This window comes from Grampus griseus, assembly GCF_964374135.1.
Source record: "Grampus griseus genome assembly, chromosome: 7".
Classification (NCBI taxonomy): domain Eukaryota; kingdom Metazoa; phylum Chordata; class Mammalia; order Artiodactyla; family Delphinidae; genus Grampus; species Grampus griseus.
In genome coordinates this window covers 19,485,241-19,500,695 of record NC_139001.1, presented here as the reverse complement: position 1 = coordinate 19,500,695, position 15,455 = coordinate 19,485,241, and the positions used below count along the sequence as shown (strand labels likewise).

The window sequence follows — 15,455 nt, the reverse complement described above, 5'->3', positions numbered from 1 at the left end:
AAATGCTCTAATATTGACTGTGGTGATGGTTGCACAACATTGAATATACAAAAAAACCACTGAAATGTATGCTTTACCTTGGTGGTGCAGTGGTTAAGAATTCGCCTCCCAATGCAGGGGACCCGGTTCAATCCCTGGTCAGGGAACTAGATCCCCACATGCATGCAGCAACTAAGAGTTTCCATGCCACAACTAAGGAGCCTGCCAGCTGCAACTAAGGAGCCCACCAGCTGCAACTAAGACGTGGCACAACCAAAAATAAATAAATAAGTAAATTTTTTTTAAAAAGCAATGTATGCTTTAAATGGGTGAATTGTATGGTATGTGAATTACATCTCAAGAAAGTTGTTATTTTTTTAAAAAGAGTAAGAGAGGCCCTTGACCACAGAAAGCACTATTACACACTTGGCACTGTGCTGGGTGCTGACCAAGACAGCAAGGACAGAGATAGGTCTTCAGAAGCTGCAGACCAGCGGTTCTCAAATTTGGCTGCAAAGGGGACTCACCTGGGAAGCTTTTATTTAAATCAACTTTATGGACATATAATTCATATAAAATAAATGCATCCCTTCCTTTTAAGAATATAGTTCAGTGAGTTTGACAAACCCATACTCTGGGTAACCACCACCACAATCAAGATAAAGAACATCTGTATCACCCAAAAAAAGTTCCCTCACACTCTTCTGCAGTCAATCTTCCCACCACCCCCCAGCTCCAGGAAAGTACTAATCCGCTTTCTGCCAGGAGAGTTTTGCCTTGTCAAGAATTTCATAAAAATATAACCACCTAGTACGTACTCTTTTGTGTCTGGCTGCTTTCACTAAGCACAGTGTTTTTGAGATTCATCCACGATGCTATGCGAAACAATAGTTCATTCGTTTTTATCACCACGTAGTATTCCACTGGACCTTTATGACACAGTTTGTCCATTCACCTGCTGTTGACTATCTGGGTTTTTCCAGTTTGTGAATTGTGAATTCATAGCTATTGTGAATAAAGCTGGTATGAATTTATGGGCAAGCCTTTCAGCGGACATGTTTCCATTTCTCTTGGGTAGATACCTTGGAGCAGAATTGCTGGGTCATAAGGCAAGCGTATGTTTAACTTTATAAGGAATGGTCAAACTGCTTTCCAGAATGGTTGTGCCATTTTACACTCCCACCTATGGTTGCCACTTTCAAAAATCCCAATGCCCAGGTCATGCCCCAAACCAATTAAATCAGAATCCCTGGGGAGGGGGACCCAGGCATCATTATCTTTAAAGCACCCTAGTGATTCTAATGCACAGACAAGGTCTGGAACCACTGCTACAGATCTCAGGTGCCCTGAGGCAAGCAAACAGCAAAAGACACACTATATTCACCTCCATCTGTTTCCTCATTCTTCCTTGATAGTGGAGAGGGAGAAGAGAAGCAAAACATATGCAAGCATCATCTTGCTTGACACCAGTGCCCTTAGCAAGCTTGGCTGGTCTCTCAGTTCAGATTTTTCCCCACCATGTTTTGTTTTGTTTTGTTTTGGGGTTTTTTGGCGGCACCGTGTGGCCCAGCATGGCATGCGGGATCTAAGTTCCCCAGCCAGGGATTGAACCCATGCCCCCTGCAGTGGAAGCGTGGAGTCCTAACCACTGGATCGCCAGGGAATTCCCATCTCCCCTCTTTTTCTGAGTTAGAAGAAGGTAGGAGGAATACAAAATGATAAATATTAGCAACATTTTGACCACTTAATTTTGAGCTTGGCATTTTAGCTGGGTTATCATAGAGCCCTACAAAATAGGTACTACTATAATCCTTGTGTTACAGATGAGGAAACTGGGGCTCAGAGAGGTTAAGTACCTTGCCCAGGGTCACACAGCCAGTTATTATTGTAGTCAGCATTTAAACTCAACAGTCTGTCTCCAAGGCCGAAGAACTTAAGCACTCCACTGGGCTCAGAGCAATGGATGGGTCTCGGAGCCATGAACCTCCTCCCACTACCCTGCTATCCTGGTAGCAGGAGAATACAACAGGCCTCCAACACAATTGTGAAGGGAGGCTGCAGGTGTGTTTATGAGAGAGTGGGAGAGTGATGTATAATGTGACTGAAAGATGGGGGTTAATTATGGGATTTCCTTTCCTTTCAAGCTTAAAGGATGGGATTTAAACTCCTCTGGTACAGGGGAGGAGACCAACTCATTGCTGCAGCCTCCCCCCTTCACCCCCCTCGCCCCTCCCCCCCTCCCTGTGCTGAGGGCAGGGAGGCGCCAGGGCTGGGAAGAGGGCAGGAGAACTAAAGGAAGCGAGGTGACAAGAGGCTGCCCGGAGGCTGAGGTGTGGGCCTGGGCAATCAGCCTGCCCTGCATCTACCTGGTCCTTTCATCTAACTCTTATCTGACATGGAATAGACAGCTAGCATTTTGCTGGAAGGAGCCGCCCTTGTCAGCTGGGACTGCTATTTCAAACAAGGGGGCAAGTCAGGAGTGAAAAAAGGGTTTCTCAGACACGTATCAGGATGAGGGGAAACTGGGTGTGGGCTGCGCAGGAACTCTCTGTATTATCTTTGCAAATTTTCTGTAAATCGAAAGCCAGCCTAAAATGTAAAGTCTCCTTTAAAATAATAAATAAATACACAAATGAATAAGATGTATCTGGAGGTTGTAGAACCCTATAGCAGGCAAGTGAGGAGAAAAGCAAAACAGAAGAAAATCTGCTGTGTATATACACACTGTGTATAAAAGTGGAAGACAAATCCTGGGCCATTCATTTTAAATCCTCAATAGGAGAAACAATTGGGGACAGATAAGGACCCCTAGGAGACTTAAGGGTGGGGACTAAGGGAGGCTTAGAATTTGCTCCCTGCAAGCGATTTAGGGGGACAGCTGGAGAGTGGGGCTCCCGTGAACTACGATGAGTTGCCAGTGCCTGTACCAGCCCCTTCTCTCTATTTGTCTCTGTTTCTCCGGCTTGCTCTCAGACTCACCTCCCTTCTCAGCTGCTCCCCACCATTTATCCCAGGGCAGTGCCAGAAAGCCACTGGCACTAAGGTGCCCCTTAGCCAAGTTGGTTACCGTCCCTGGGCCTCAACATTGGGTCTCTAAAATGGGACTCCCATGAGCCCTGCCCACCTCCCAGGACTGAGAAGGTAAGGGAAAATGTTTTGTGTATTACAAAGTTCAGTGTAGACACAGGTGATTAAATGTTCAGAGCCAGTCTGCTCACAGTAGCCCCAAACTGGAGATAACCCAAATGGCAATCAGCAGTGGAATAGATAAATAAATTGGGGTTTATTCACATACTGGAATACAACACAGCAATAAAAAAAGAAGGAACCACTGCAACCCACCAGAACACAGATGAGCCTCCCAGAGATAATGCTAAGTGAAATAAGCCAGACACAAAGGTAAACATACTGCATGATTCAATTTATATGAAGTTCATAAACAGGCAAAACTACTCTCTGATGGTATAAGTAAGACTAGCAATTACCTTTGGGGGATATTGGTTGGAGGGGAGCATAAAGGCTGCTTCTGGGGTGCCGGAAGTGTTCTAGATCTTGATCTGGTTCATATATATGTACAAATTTATCAATTTGTATACTTGACGGTATGTGAGTTACACCCCAACTAGACAGTGTAAATGCCTAGATTTATTATTTGGGAGCATCTTTTTTTTTTTTTTTTGGCCACACCATGCGGCTTTTGGGATCTTAGTTCCTTGACCAGGGATTGAACCCGGGCCCACGGCAGTGAAAGCGCCAAGTCCTAACCACTGAACTGCCAGGGAATTCCCTATATGGAGCATCTTTGTGTTAGGAGGTAGGAGAACTTTTCGAAGGAGAATTTTTAAATGGTTTTTCTGCTCCTCTTTCCTGCTCTCATCCACCCCCTCGGCCTCTCCCTATATAGGAACTTCTTGTTTCTCAACATTCCTTTATTCCACTCCTTTACTTCTTCACTGGAACCTCTACTACAGGCCAGGCCCTGTTCTAGAAGCTGAGGGCGCAACGTACCTCTCAACAGTCCCAAGTGCAACGAACATGTATTTAACATCTGCTCTGAGCTGAGCACTAAGGGCCCTCCTCTACCAGCACTGAGCATTTTCTCTCAAGCAGGTCCAAGTGGCAAAGAACGAGGCACAGAATATCTGGGCTCCTTTCTAGTTTCACCTATGGTTCCAAGAAAGAAGACGCCTACCACGTGTCAATGTGCATTTAATCCTCTATAACCCAGCTCACACAGCTGGAAGGCAGCAGGGTGGAGTTCAAACCCAGGTATGTCTGATCCCTATGTTCCTGCCCTTCCCACCGCTCTCGAGACCTCCCGAGAGCCCGATCAGTTTTGCTCTCTCCCTGGAACTCTGTGGTCGTCAGCCTCCAAATGGTCCCAGTGATTCTCGCCTCCAAGCATTCATGTCTTTATAGGCCCCTCCCACACTCGGTGGGGCTGACTTGTGTGACGAACAGCATATTGTAGAAATACTGTTTGTCTTCCAAGGCCAGGCTATAAAAGCCATGGGGCTTCTGCCTCGCTCTTTCTTGAATCACTCACTTTGAGGCAGCCAGGCGCCATGTTATGAGGACACTCAAGCAGTCCTATGGAGATGGCTGTGTGTCAAGAAACTGACACCTCCCGCCAAAAGCCAGCCCCAACTTGTTAGCCACGTGAATGAACCATCTTAGAAGGAGATCCCCCAGCCTGTCAGGCCTTCAGATGACATTAGCCCCACCTGACATCCTGACTGCCACCCCATGAGAGACCCCAGCCCAGAACCGGCCAGCTAAGCCACTCCCAAATTTCTGACGCACAGCAACTGTGTGTTGCTGCTTTAAGTTACTAAATTTGGGGGTAATTTGTTACATCGTATTGTAACGTATAAATCATAGAGCCCCTCTCAGAGCCATGGGTTCATGAGGCAGCAACAGTCTGGAAGGAGGCATGTTTAGGCATCTAGAACCAGCCACTTACCAGAGGGGTGGCCAGAGCGAGCTGAATTTGAGAGGACAGGAGAGGATCAATAGCAGCAAGAAATCCCCAGTGTGTGGGGAAAGAACTGTGAAATAAGAGACCAAGCAAAGCAGAAGTCCTGGCACCCTCTTCCCTAGAAATTTCCCACACTCTGCATCTACCTCAGGAAACAGAACCACGTGTACCCGGTGACTCTGGCCAAAAACCTGGGAGTCATCCTTGAGCCCATTCTCACTCTCACACCCAACATCCCATCCCATCCACAGCCAGGCTCTGGGCTCTACCCCAGAAGGCATCCCAGGCCTGGTCCCTTCTCACCATCTTTCTGGCAAGCGCCATGGACTAAGCCGCCAGCGTCTCTCACCTGGACATCAGCCGCCTCCTGACCCCCCTCCCTGCTCCTACACTTCTGCCTGCTCAAGGTCAGAGTGGCCTTCTCCAAGTGGAGATCAGATCATGCCTCACGCTTAGGACCCGCCAGTGCTCACTCCTCTCCAGCCACACGGCTTTCTTCCAAGCGTGACAAGCTCACCTCACCTCGGGTGCACTGGCTCTTTCCATCTCTCAAATCATCATGTAACATCACTGGAGTCTCCTCGCACACAATACTTCCTTGGAGGAGTTGTCCTGGGCCACTCAGCCTAATCATTCTCTAGCCCCCGCTCTAGCTCGATGCCCTCATAACTTGTTTGCCTAGTTATGGTCTGTCTCCCCTGTGAGAATGTCAGTCCCATGAGGGCAGAGGCCTTCTCTGTCTTGTTCACCGACAACAGTGTCTGGCATATGGAAAGAGCTCAAAAAACATTGGTTTAATGAATCCCTTCTAGAGGCAGGGGGATGGATGAGATGACCTCCAAGTTGATCTGGTTATAAAATCCAGGGTACAGAGCTCTGCTGTGTGGTCTGGGGCTCACATCACCCTTTCCCGGCAGGAGGAAAAGGCAGGGCGTTAGCAAGATCTGTAGTTTTAGGGGAGAGACTTGCCAGGTGGGTGGAGCTCACACCCCCAGTGGGTACCATTTCCTATAGAGGAAAATCCTATAAAAAGCCCCATTTATCTGTCTGGCCACTGCCCTGCCAGGCCCCCTCTCCCCTCCGGGTTAGCCTCATTGGCTGGGCAGAGCAGGGCTGCTGCAGCCTGGTGTATTCTGACCCCCCAGCGTATGTGAGAACTGCCAAGCAGAGTACGCCTCCCAGAAGCCATCTTTGTCATCTCTCTGCGTCCACACAGGAGGCAGCTGTACAGCAAGGAGCCATCTTCTGTCGCACCTCTCAGCCTCTCTGGCCCCCCTTTCACCCTACTCAGGCCTTCACTGGACATTCATCACCTATCCTCTCTGACTCTATCCACTACCACAGGAGATGGAAGGCAAAGGGGGAAAGGCAGGTAAGCATCAAGGAATGTCTGCCCCTAGGCAAGAGGGACATTTTAGAAGGAAGCGCAAAGGCCCAGGGACAGAAATGGGTGAGGAATTATACTGTGAGATATTGGGGAAGTCAATCAACCTTTGGGTGCCTCGGTTTATCTGTAAAACAACGAGATCTTTCGGCCTGTTTTATGCTCTGGTAGAATTAAAAGAATAAAATCAGATAACGCATTGAAGTGTTTTCTAAGGCCTACAGCACTGTACAAATGTCCATTGTTATTAAGAGAAACAGGTGCAGGAAGGGGGGGGTTGATTGGGGAGGAGCAAGAACACCGGAAGGTTCTGGGGTTAAAGGTGGAAAAACTCTGCTCTGGATGAAGAGAACAAGGTGGGAGATGCAGGGAGAGGCAGAAACTCACTTCCCCCCCAGAGAAGAAAAGGCTGAGGTTGTCAGAAAAGCAGAAGACAACAGAAGGGGCAGAAACTGTCCAGGTGGCAGAAACAAGCCAGGCCTTTTGCACTTCTGCCGGGACAGCCCTCCAACCTGGAGTTTCCAGATGGAGAGACCCCTCCCCTACCCCACAGCAAGGCTGTGTACTCTGCTTGAGCAAGGTCACTCAGGAGGAAGTGGATCCCCTCTCAGAGAGGCCTACTCCATCAGCACCTTTCTCCAATGTAACTCTCCGCCCTCAGAGCTACCAACTGATAATAATCAATTACCTGTTATGTTTTTGAGCACCTATTGTGTGTCAGGCACTGTGCTGGGCACGTCACACACATTATCCCATCTCATCCTCATAATAACCTTTTCTTACTCCCATATCCTTGAGAATGAAACAGAGGCTCAGAGAGGTTACATGACTTGCCCAAGGTCACCCAGCTAATAAGAAGCAGAGCATGAGATGCACCAGACACTGGGCCTCAACTCCTCAAAGCTCCTTTTTGAAGCATCCTCCCCCTTCCTTCCATTCACTGAACTCCTTCCTGAAAGATTAAGTGTGAACAGCAAAGGCAGGGGTTAGAGGGCAGGGAGGATATTAACAATAATGGGGACAGTGCGTAGACTGGCTGCACATGAAAGGTTGAGGCAGAGCACTTCCACCTCCAGAAAGCTGAGCGCATCTGACGGAACAATTTCCTTCCCAAGTCATCCATCAAAATCCATCCTGGTGTCATCCCCACCCCCACCCCCATTACTCCAAGGCTGCCACCAGGTGACCACTCTTCTGCAAAAGCATGAGAGGATGCAGCAAGGGACCAGCCAACCTGGCCAGCCAGGACCCAGCAATTCCTCTGGTCTTTCTTTCCTCCTGTTTTCCTCTCCCACTAAGACAAGCCAGGAAACACTGATGGGGAAACTGAGCACCGAAGTGGGATCCCGCCAATGAAGAGAGTGGACAGTCGCTCAAGGAGGTTCCAGACCCAGCGCGACGCTGACCTCTGACCTTTTTCCACCTCACCTCCACTCCCCCTACCTATCCCCTTCTCCGCCCTCGGGGTCCTATGGCTGTGGCACTATCCCGCGTTTTTCTAGGCTGGCCAAATCCGGCCAACTAGAGCTCTGCGCGGCCCAAGGGGGAATTGAAATGCATCCCTCTCCGCCTTCATACACTCACTCCCCTTGAGAACTAGGTGGAAATACCTTCAAAGGCCCTTCTCCAGGAGCTCGATCCCCGCCAGCCACCCCCAATAGCCGCCGAGCCTGCGCATCGCGCCCCCATCCCCCTCGCCGCCCCCGCCCCCGGCCCTCGCCTTCACCTTGACCTGAGCCAGCTCCGGGGCCCAGAAGCTTTGCATAAACAAAGAGAGAAGGAGGGGACGATCAGGGCACCGCCCCCGGCCCGCCGGCGCCCCCGCTCCAGTCCCGTGACCCCTGGCCCGTCCGGTCCTCAAGCCCCCCGCGGGGCCAGCGGCCCGCAGCCCCTTACCTTGGCCTGGCATTTCCGATGACAGGAGAAACTGCAGACTGCAAGAGGGCGAGACACAGAAAGAAAGTTTAGCCGCGAGGTATGAAATGGAAACTCCGGCGAAATCTCCTCCCACCCCCGCCCGCAATCCGCGCTCGGGAGGGAAGGAGGGACGGAGGGAAGGAGGGACGGAGAGGGGAGGGGGCGGGGGGCTGCCGCAGCTCCCCGGGGCCTGAGGGGCGAGAACGCCCGGGACTGCGAACCCGCGGGCCGAGGAGGCGCCTAGACCACGTTGCCAGAGCCCCTCGGGCGGCCGCGGGAAGTTGGGAGGAGCGAGGGGAGAGGAGGGGAACCGACTCCGCCGCTGGATCCTTGCAGAGGGCAGAGGTGGCCCGGACCCAGGGTCCTTGTCAGCCGAGCTAGGAATAAGGGGACCTTCTCCCCTTACACGCCCTGCAGGCAGCTGGCACCCGGGAACCACGATCACACTCACTCCCCCCAGGAGAGTCACACATACCCAATTCATGGTCCAGGAGAGGCCCGCGCGCGCGCGCGCGCGCACACACACACACACACACACACACACACACACACAGACACGAATAACCACTTACACCCATACACTCAGCCATACGTGCACACATAGCCAGCCTTGCACACCCACTCACAAGCTCAAGGAGAAACCTCTGACTGGGGGCGGGGGGGGGGGGAGTCGCACACACAATTTCATGGGAGATCCTCGGAGTACAGCCTGTACACAGACGTGTGGGCACAGATTCACAAACTTTATGTGTTGAAACACACGTGAGTTGAAACACACACGCACGCACGCACACACACACACACACACACACACACACACGACTTGCTCTGCCCTCCCACTACCAGAAGCTGGAATCAAATTTCCTGTGGGGTTCCCTCAGCCTGGAATGTCCCAGCCTGCCCACCCTAACCCCAGGGCCCTCCACCCAGGATTTGGTGAGCCCCTCTCACCAGGTCCCGAAGATGGGTGAGGGGTCTCCTGAGCTGAGTTCCTGCGCTGACTTGGGCTGCGGAGGCAGGTGGGTCAGGGGCGCTGGTTAGGGAACAGGGAGCCACCCTGACGGCGAGTCCTCACAGCCCCGGACCACAGTCGGCTGCCCTGCCTCCTGGATCTACAGTTAGCCAACCCCTTTCCAACCACGAGCCAACCAGATCCCCAGCAGAACGCAGAAGGGAGACTGAGGCACAGCTGAAGGCCCAGAGCCGCCAAAAGAGGCTCCCAGGCACCCCACACGAAGGCTTCTGCTTTGTCAGTGGGAGTAGGGGTCGGGGGGAGGCTGGGAGGCACACCAGGTGGAGTGTGGGATGTGACCTTGGCCAGCCCTTGTTCTCCAGCACCTAGTTCTGGCCCCAGCGCAGCCTGTGGTTCAGCCCGTGATGCGCAAGGCTTTCCTGACCCCACCAGCCGCACGGCCCGGGGACTTCTCCGCCCCCAGCCACCCACGTCAGGTCAGACCCACCCATCAAGCCTTTCTGCTTCTCCCTCTGCCCCACCCCCCCAACCCCAGGCAACGCCCCTGCAGAGGGTGTTTCCACTCTGACGCCGGCAGCCTGCCTAGCCCCACCCCCATGCCTTCTTTTCTGGCCTAGGAATGTGGAATTGAGAAAGCCTCTGGCCATGTGGCCTGAGCTTTGAAGGCCCTTCCAGTCAGGCAGGCGCCCCACTGGGCCACTGCCTCCAAACCAAGGGACTTTTCCTCTTCCTCTGCTAATCAAATGCCAGGTCTTCAAGAATAAGGCCTGGGCCCCTCCTCTGGAGGCCTCTCTCACTCTTCCCTCCTCCTTGAAGGCATCACCACAGAGTGCCATTTCCTGCACCATCTTGGTTCCTACACTGTGGGCTCCTTCAAGGAAGGGACCTCCTGGCTCGCTCTCTCTCTCTCTCTCTCTCTCACAAACACACACACACACACACACACACACGAGAGATACAGTGCCTGGTACGTAGTAGAGGCTTAATAAATGTTTGCTGAGTTGACCTGAAGATCTCCCCTGGAGTTTATGTGCACCCCCATTTAATCATCCCCCCCACTCAGTCTTTTCCTGAACCATAACCCTCCCCACAGCGTCTCATAGTCAATCAATAAGGCACCCCTAAGTGTTCACTCCAGGCCTCCCAACCCCACTCTAGACACTGGGAGCACAGTGAGAGCCAGGACTGCATCTTTCTTCGGCATCAGACTTCATACTCCTGACGTTCACAGAGTGCATCAGAACTTTCCTACCTCAGGGCCTTTGCACTTGCTGTTCTGGCTGCCTGGAAAGCTCTCCCTCACTCCATCTCTCCATTGTTCACCAAGCCACATCCTTCTTCTACTTCTAGAATCCACTGAGAGCCATCTCTTCAAAGAGGCTTTCCCTGACCACCCAAATTACAGTAGGCTCACCATTATTCTTTCTCAGCAGCACCCTGATAAAATCCTCTTAGCACAGCTCACAGTCTGAACTCATCTGGGGTAATTCCTGCTCACTTACATATAGTATATCTCCCTACACCAGACGGATGACGGCAGGGAACATGCCTGTCTCATTCACACTGTATCCCCAGCAGCTAGAACAGTGTCTGTTCCAAGCGAACAGCACCAAACAGCACCTCTGTGCAAATTAGAAGAAGTCCCAACCTCTGGGCAGACCAGCCCACTGGACACTGACTATACTGTCTTTGTGGGAATGGCAAGAAGATGCTCGTTCTCCAGGAGGACCCAGCCCTGTACCTGGACGCATGGCTTGGTGAGCAAAATGTGGACCGATTCCAGTGCTCTCTCGGGCAGGCACTCTTGGCAGTGAATGGCCTGCAGGGCAGGCCTGCCTGTCACACAGTGGACAGACACTCAATAAATGCCCTTGAATGGAGGGCAGATGGGGAAGTCATTGGGCAATTGCAGTACAATGTGCTGAGTTCTCCCTACGTGCTGGAATGCGGAGAGCTTGTCCTTGAAAGCTCTAGAGTGGGGAGCAAAGGAATATACCTCCCCCAGCCCCCAGCCCCCAGCTCAAAAGACAAAAGCTCAGCAAACTGAATTCAAGTGGCAGGTTCCAAGCAGCGCAGGCGTTGTCAAGCCCCCACAAATGAATTTTTGCCCTTTCAGAAGCACCTGCTCCCAACCCCAGGGAAACCCTCTTGCCCTGAGTCCCCTCCAGGGAAGGCTCCTTTACAATCTCAGTCACCTGTCTCAGGTATTCTCCCATAGGGCAGTATTTCCTTCTCTCTAACCTGCATCCCTCCTGCTGTAATTTGAAATATGCCGTTTAGCTGGCTTCTCACTTCTCAGACCACTGGCACGTTCAAATGTGTCACAGAAAGGTAAACTGCGGCAGCCAGCCTCCAAGGCGGCCCCCAGTGTGTCTCGCCTCCTGGTATGCTCACCCTTCTGCAGTCCCCTCCCACAATGAACTGGTTTATATACCAATTGGATATTATAGAAAAGATGGTATATGACTTCTGAAGCTAAGTCATCAAAAGCACTGGTGGCTTCAGCCTTTGTCTCCTGGATCACTCGGTCTAGGGGAAGCCAGTTACCATGTCATGAGGACACTCAAGCAGCCCAGTACAGAGGGCCATGTAATGAACACCTGCCACCAGCCAGCACAAAGTTGACTGGCGCACAACTGAACCACCTTGGAAGCGTATCTTCCACCCCTGTCAGGCCTTCAGATGACTACAGCCCCAGCTACCTTGACTGCAACTTCACGAGACACCCAGAGTCCGAACCACCCAGTTACGTGGATGAATCCCCACTCATGAATCCCTGACCCACAGACACTATGTGACAGAATAATTCTGTACTTGTTTTAAACTGCTAAGTTTTAGAGTAATTTGTTATGCAGCTACAGCTAACTAATACAGAAACCAGAGCACAGGATCCCTCAGAAAGCAAGAGGCCAAAGGCTGATGCTGCGAACAAAGACCAGAGGCCCTCCCCTGGGTCCTTCCTTGCTCCCTGGGTACCTGCATATTCCTCTCTGTAACTCCTTCTTCCCGTTCCTTACCCTACCAAGCAATTAGTCATCCAAAGAGGCTGCTGAATCCCAACCTTCCTCCCACACCACTGCACCAGTTCAGACCAGTTATCCTTCCCTGGGCCCCCTCTCCCCACCAGCCTTGTCTCCTTTCAATCCACAGAGTCACAGGCCATTCTCAAGTACAAACTGATCACATTGTACCCCTGCTTAGACGCTCTGTCTAGCTCCTCAACACACTTATAAGGCCCTACATGGCCTAGTCTTGCCTCTACCTCCAGCCACTGCCACTAAAGAGATCTGTTCCTGCCCCACCAAACTCCCCACACAGACTTCGAGTCTACAAGGTTCAGGTCTGGAATGGTGAGCTCATATACATCCCTCGAGGCCCAGTTCAAAATGTCCCTCCCTGGATAATTCAAAGATGGTCCCTCTCTCCTCTGTGCTCCAAGAATCCTCAGCCCACAACGCTTGGAAAGTGCTTGTCACCTTGGAGGACTAAGTATTCCTTTATTATTGGTTCTCCCCCACATTCAACTGCTTTAAGACAGAAAGGGAGGTCCTGTTCAACTTTGCAGCTTTGTATCCTGCCCCATCCCCTAGCACTGGGTCTGGCATAGATGGGCTCAATAAATGTATAGTAAATTTCAAACTGGAAGGATTCTCCCCAGCCTAAACCCCTGGAACCAGGACTGACACTCTGGGGCAACAGAAAAGACACAAGTGAGGGTCGGGGAGCCTCGCTCTTCAGCTCCACCCCCTGCTGGGAGAAGGCAGGTGGGGACCATAGTCAGTCTTCTCAAGTGCTTCAGGACAAACACCACCTATGATCAAGCCTAGTGGGAGCACTAAAGGAGTTAACTGATCCTTCATCCATTCGTCCATGGGTCCTGCTCTCCACCTACCCACTTACCTACCTGGCTTCATGTACATTGGCTCTCAGCTCAGATGCAGGTCACACACCAGCTCTGTGATCTGGGGCAAGTTACTTAACCGCTCTGAGCCTTCATCCCTTCATCTCGAAAATGGGCGTAATAATAGCATCTACATCACAGAGTTGTGAGAATTAAATGAGTTAATATACGTGGCCAGCCCAGAGGATATTCTGTATAAGGATTAGCTATATCAGCCGCATCTCCATCACCTTCGTGACTGTTATTATATGGAAGAGCCCCGAGTCAGGAGAGCTGAGTTCTAGTCCTGACTGCTATCAGAGCTGTGTGACCTGAAGCAAGTCACTCCCCTCTCTGAGTCTCAGACTCCTGCTCAGAAAATAAGGCAGCCAACTGGCAGCCTCCAGGGTAGATTGGGCCTGCACGCTTGTCTTCATTAACCGGCTCAGTGTTTAAGTCACAAAGGCAAGAATTCTTCTCTTAGTTGGAGTGCCTTCCAGCAGAGCAGCTCTCTCCGGATCCCTGCGGCCCCCACCAGGGCCTGCTGTCCACACTCACTTGCCTGCTTTTCTCTGAAGGCCCTTGCATTTCCGACCCCTGGAACAGATGGTCTGCAAGCTCTCTTCCAGCTGTGAGAGTGTGTGTGTAACCCCAGCCAGTCTCTCCATCATAGTCACCACCCACCACTTCCTCCCCACAACCAACAAAGGGGGGAACCCAGGTTCCAACCCTGAAAACATCCCAAACGCTGTTGAGGAAACACCCGGTTGACAGGGATGCCCACTCCACAGGGTACCATTTCTCGTTGCAGGGGAACGAGGGCAGGAAAACTCCAGCCTCCCCCTCCTGGCATCCCTCAGATGCCTGAGTCCTCCCTGGACACACATCTCATGATCCACCCCACCTGAGAAGACCACAGCCTTCCCTAGCTCCCACGGAAGGCTAGTGACCCTGCAAGATGAAGCCCCCTGGGGAGGGACCCTGTCAAACCCAAACTCCATGGAGCCCAGGAGCCCCACCTCAGCCCACAGGTGTCAACACTGCCCCCTCACATCAGGGCCAGGCCAGCGGCCTGAGACGGAGGAGAAAGCACCTTAGAGGGGAGGGGTCTGTAGGTTACCTGCAGGGGTGGGGCACTGCACCCCAACCCCAGCCCTTGGCCAACTCCTGCCTTGCTGGGCTGCCTGGACTCTCTCCTGGGGTGGCTTCCTGCCTCTCGGGAACACAGGAAGCCACATTGTTGGGATCTAAATGGCCTTTTCCTCCTGGCCTCGGGTCGGAAAATGAGCGCATAGCCTCGGTGTGCACCTGACCCCGGCGATAACTGCCTGCATGCGCGGCCGGCCTCCGCTCCTTCCCCAGCTGGCAGAGACCTGCTCAGCCGCCCACCTGCCCACCAGACCTCGCCGCCCTTCCCTGCCTTGCTTACTTCCGTAGCCTGGCCTGGAGGCATATGATGGTTTATATTAGGTGCCAACTTGGCTAGTCCATGGTACCCAGAGATTTGTTTAACATTCTTCTAGATGTTTCTGTGAATGGTTTGTTTTTTGGGTGAGATGAACATTTAAATCAGTAGATTCTGAGTAAAGCGCATTCCCTGCCATATGTGGGTGGGCCCCGTCCAATCAGTTGAAGGCCTGAACAACAAAGACTGATCTCCCCAAGCAAGAAGGCATTCTGCCAGCTTTTGGACTTGAACTGCAACTCTTCCCTGGGTCTCCAACCTGACCGTCTGCCCTGCAGATTTTGGACTTGCCAAGTCTCTACAATCATGTGAGCCAATTCCTTATAATGAATATCTGTCTGTCTGTCTACCTACTTACCTGTCTATCCTGCTGTCCTGTTTCTCTGGAGAACCCTAATGCAAGGTGACTCCGGGGGTGGTCGCGGGGGAGTCGGTATGGTGCGGCTCTGAAGTTGAAGCACGAAGAAACCTTCCAGGTCATCCCATCCAGTGGTTTTCAAGCTCTTGTTTTGGCAGCCAAAATCCTGATGCAGCTGGACTCTTACATGGAAGCTCAGTGATATTGGTCGGCACTTACTGAATGCTTGTTATGTGCCAGGATCTGTTCTGAGCACTTTACATATATTATCTCACGTAATCCCCACGGCAGCCCAAGGCGGGAAGTTTGCCGTGTGTCCCGTTTTAAAGGTGAGGCAACTAAGGCAGAGAAAGGTGAAACAGTCTGCCTCAGTTCTCACTGGTAAGAGCTGGGATTTGAATCTAGGATGTCTGAGCCAAAGTGCAAGACCCCCACACCATCCTGCTTCCTGATATATTTTTAACTTCTAAAACCAGAGCTGCTCTGATTAAAGTGGGCAGGGGTTCCAGGGCCCCAGGTCC

General features: G+C 51.9%; 1 protein-coding gene across 5 annotated transcripts in view; it reads right to left on the bottom strand.

Annotated features, from left to right (window-relative positions):
- The window catches only part of TNS1 (tensin 1), a 197,724-nt gene that overhangs the window by 165,608 nt on the left and 16,661 nt on the right, over positions 1-15,455 (bottom strand). For all 5 annotated transcript variants that reach the window (XM_082658097.1, XM_082658098.1, XM_082658101.1 and 2 more), the window contains exon 3: positions 8,238-8,275. In XM_082658097.1, coding sequence (XP_082514223.1) covers positions 8,238-8,275 — 38 coding nt within the window. The remainder of the gene's footprint in view (positions 1-8,237; positions 8,276-15,455) is intronic.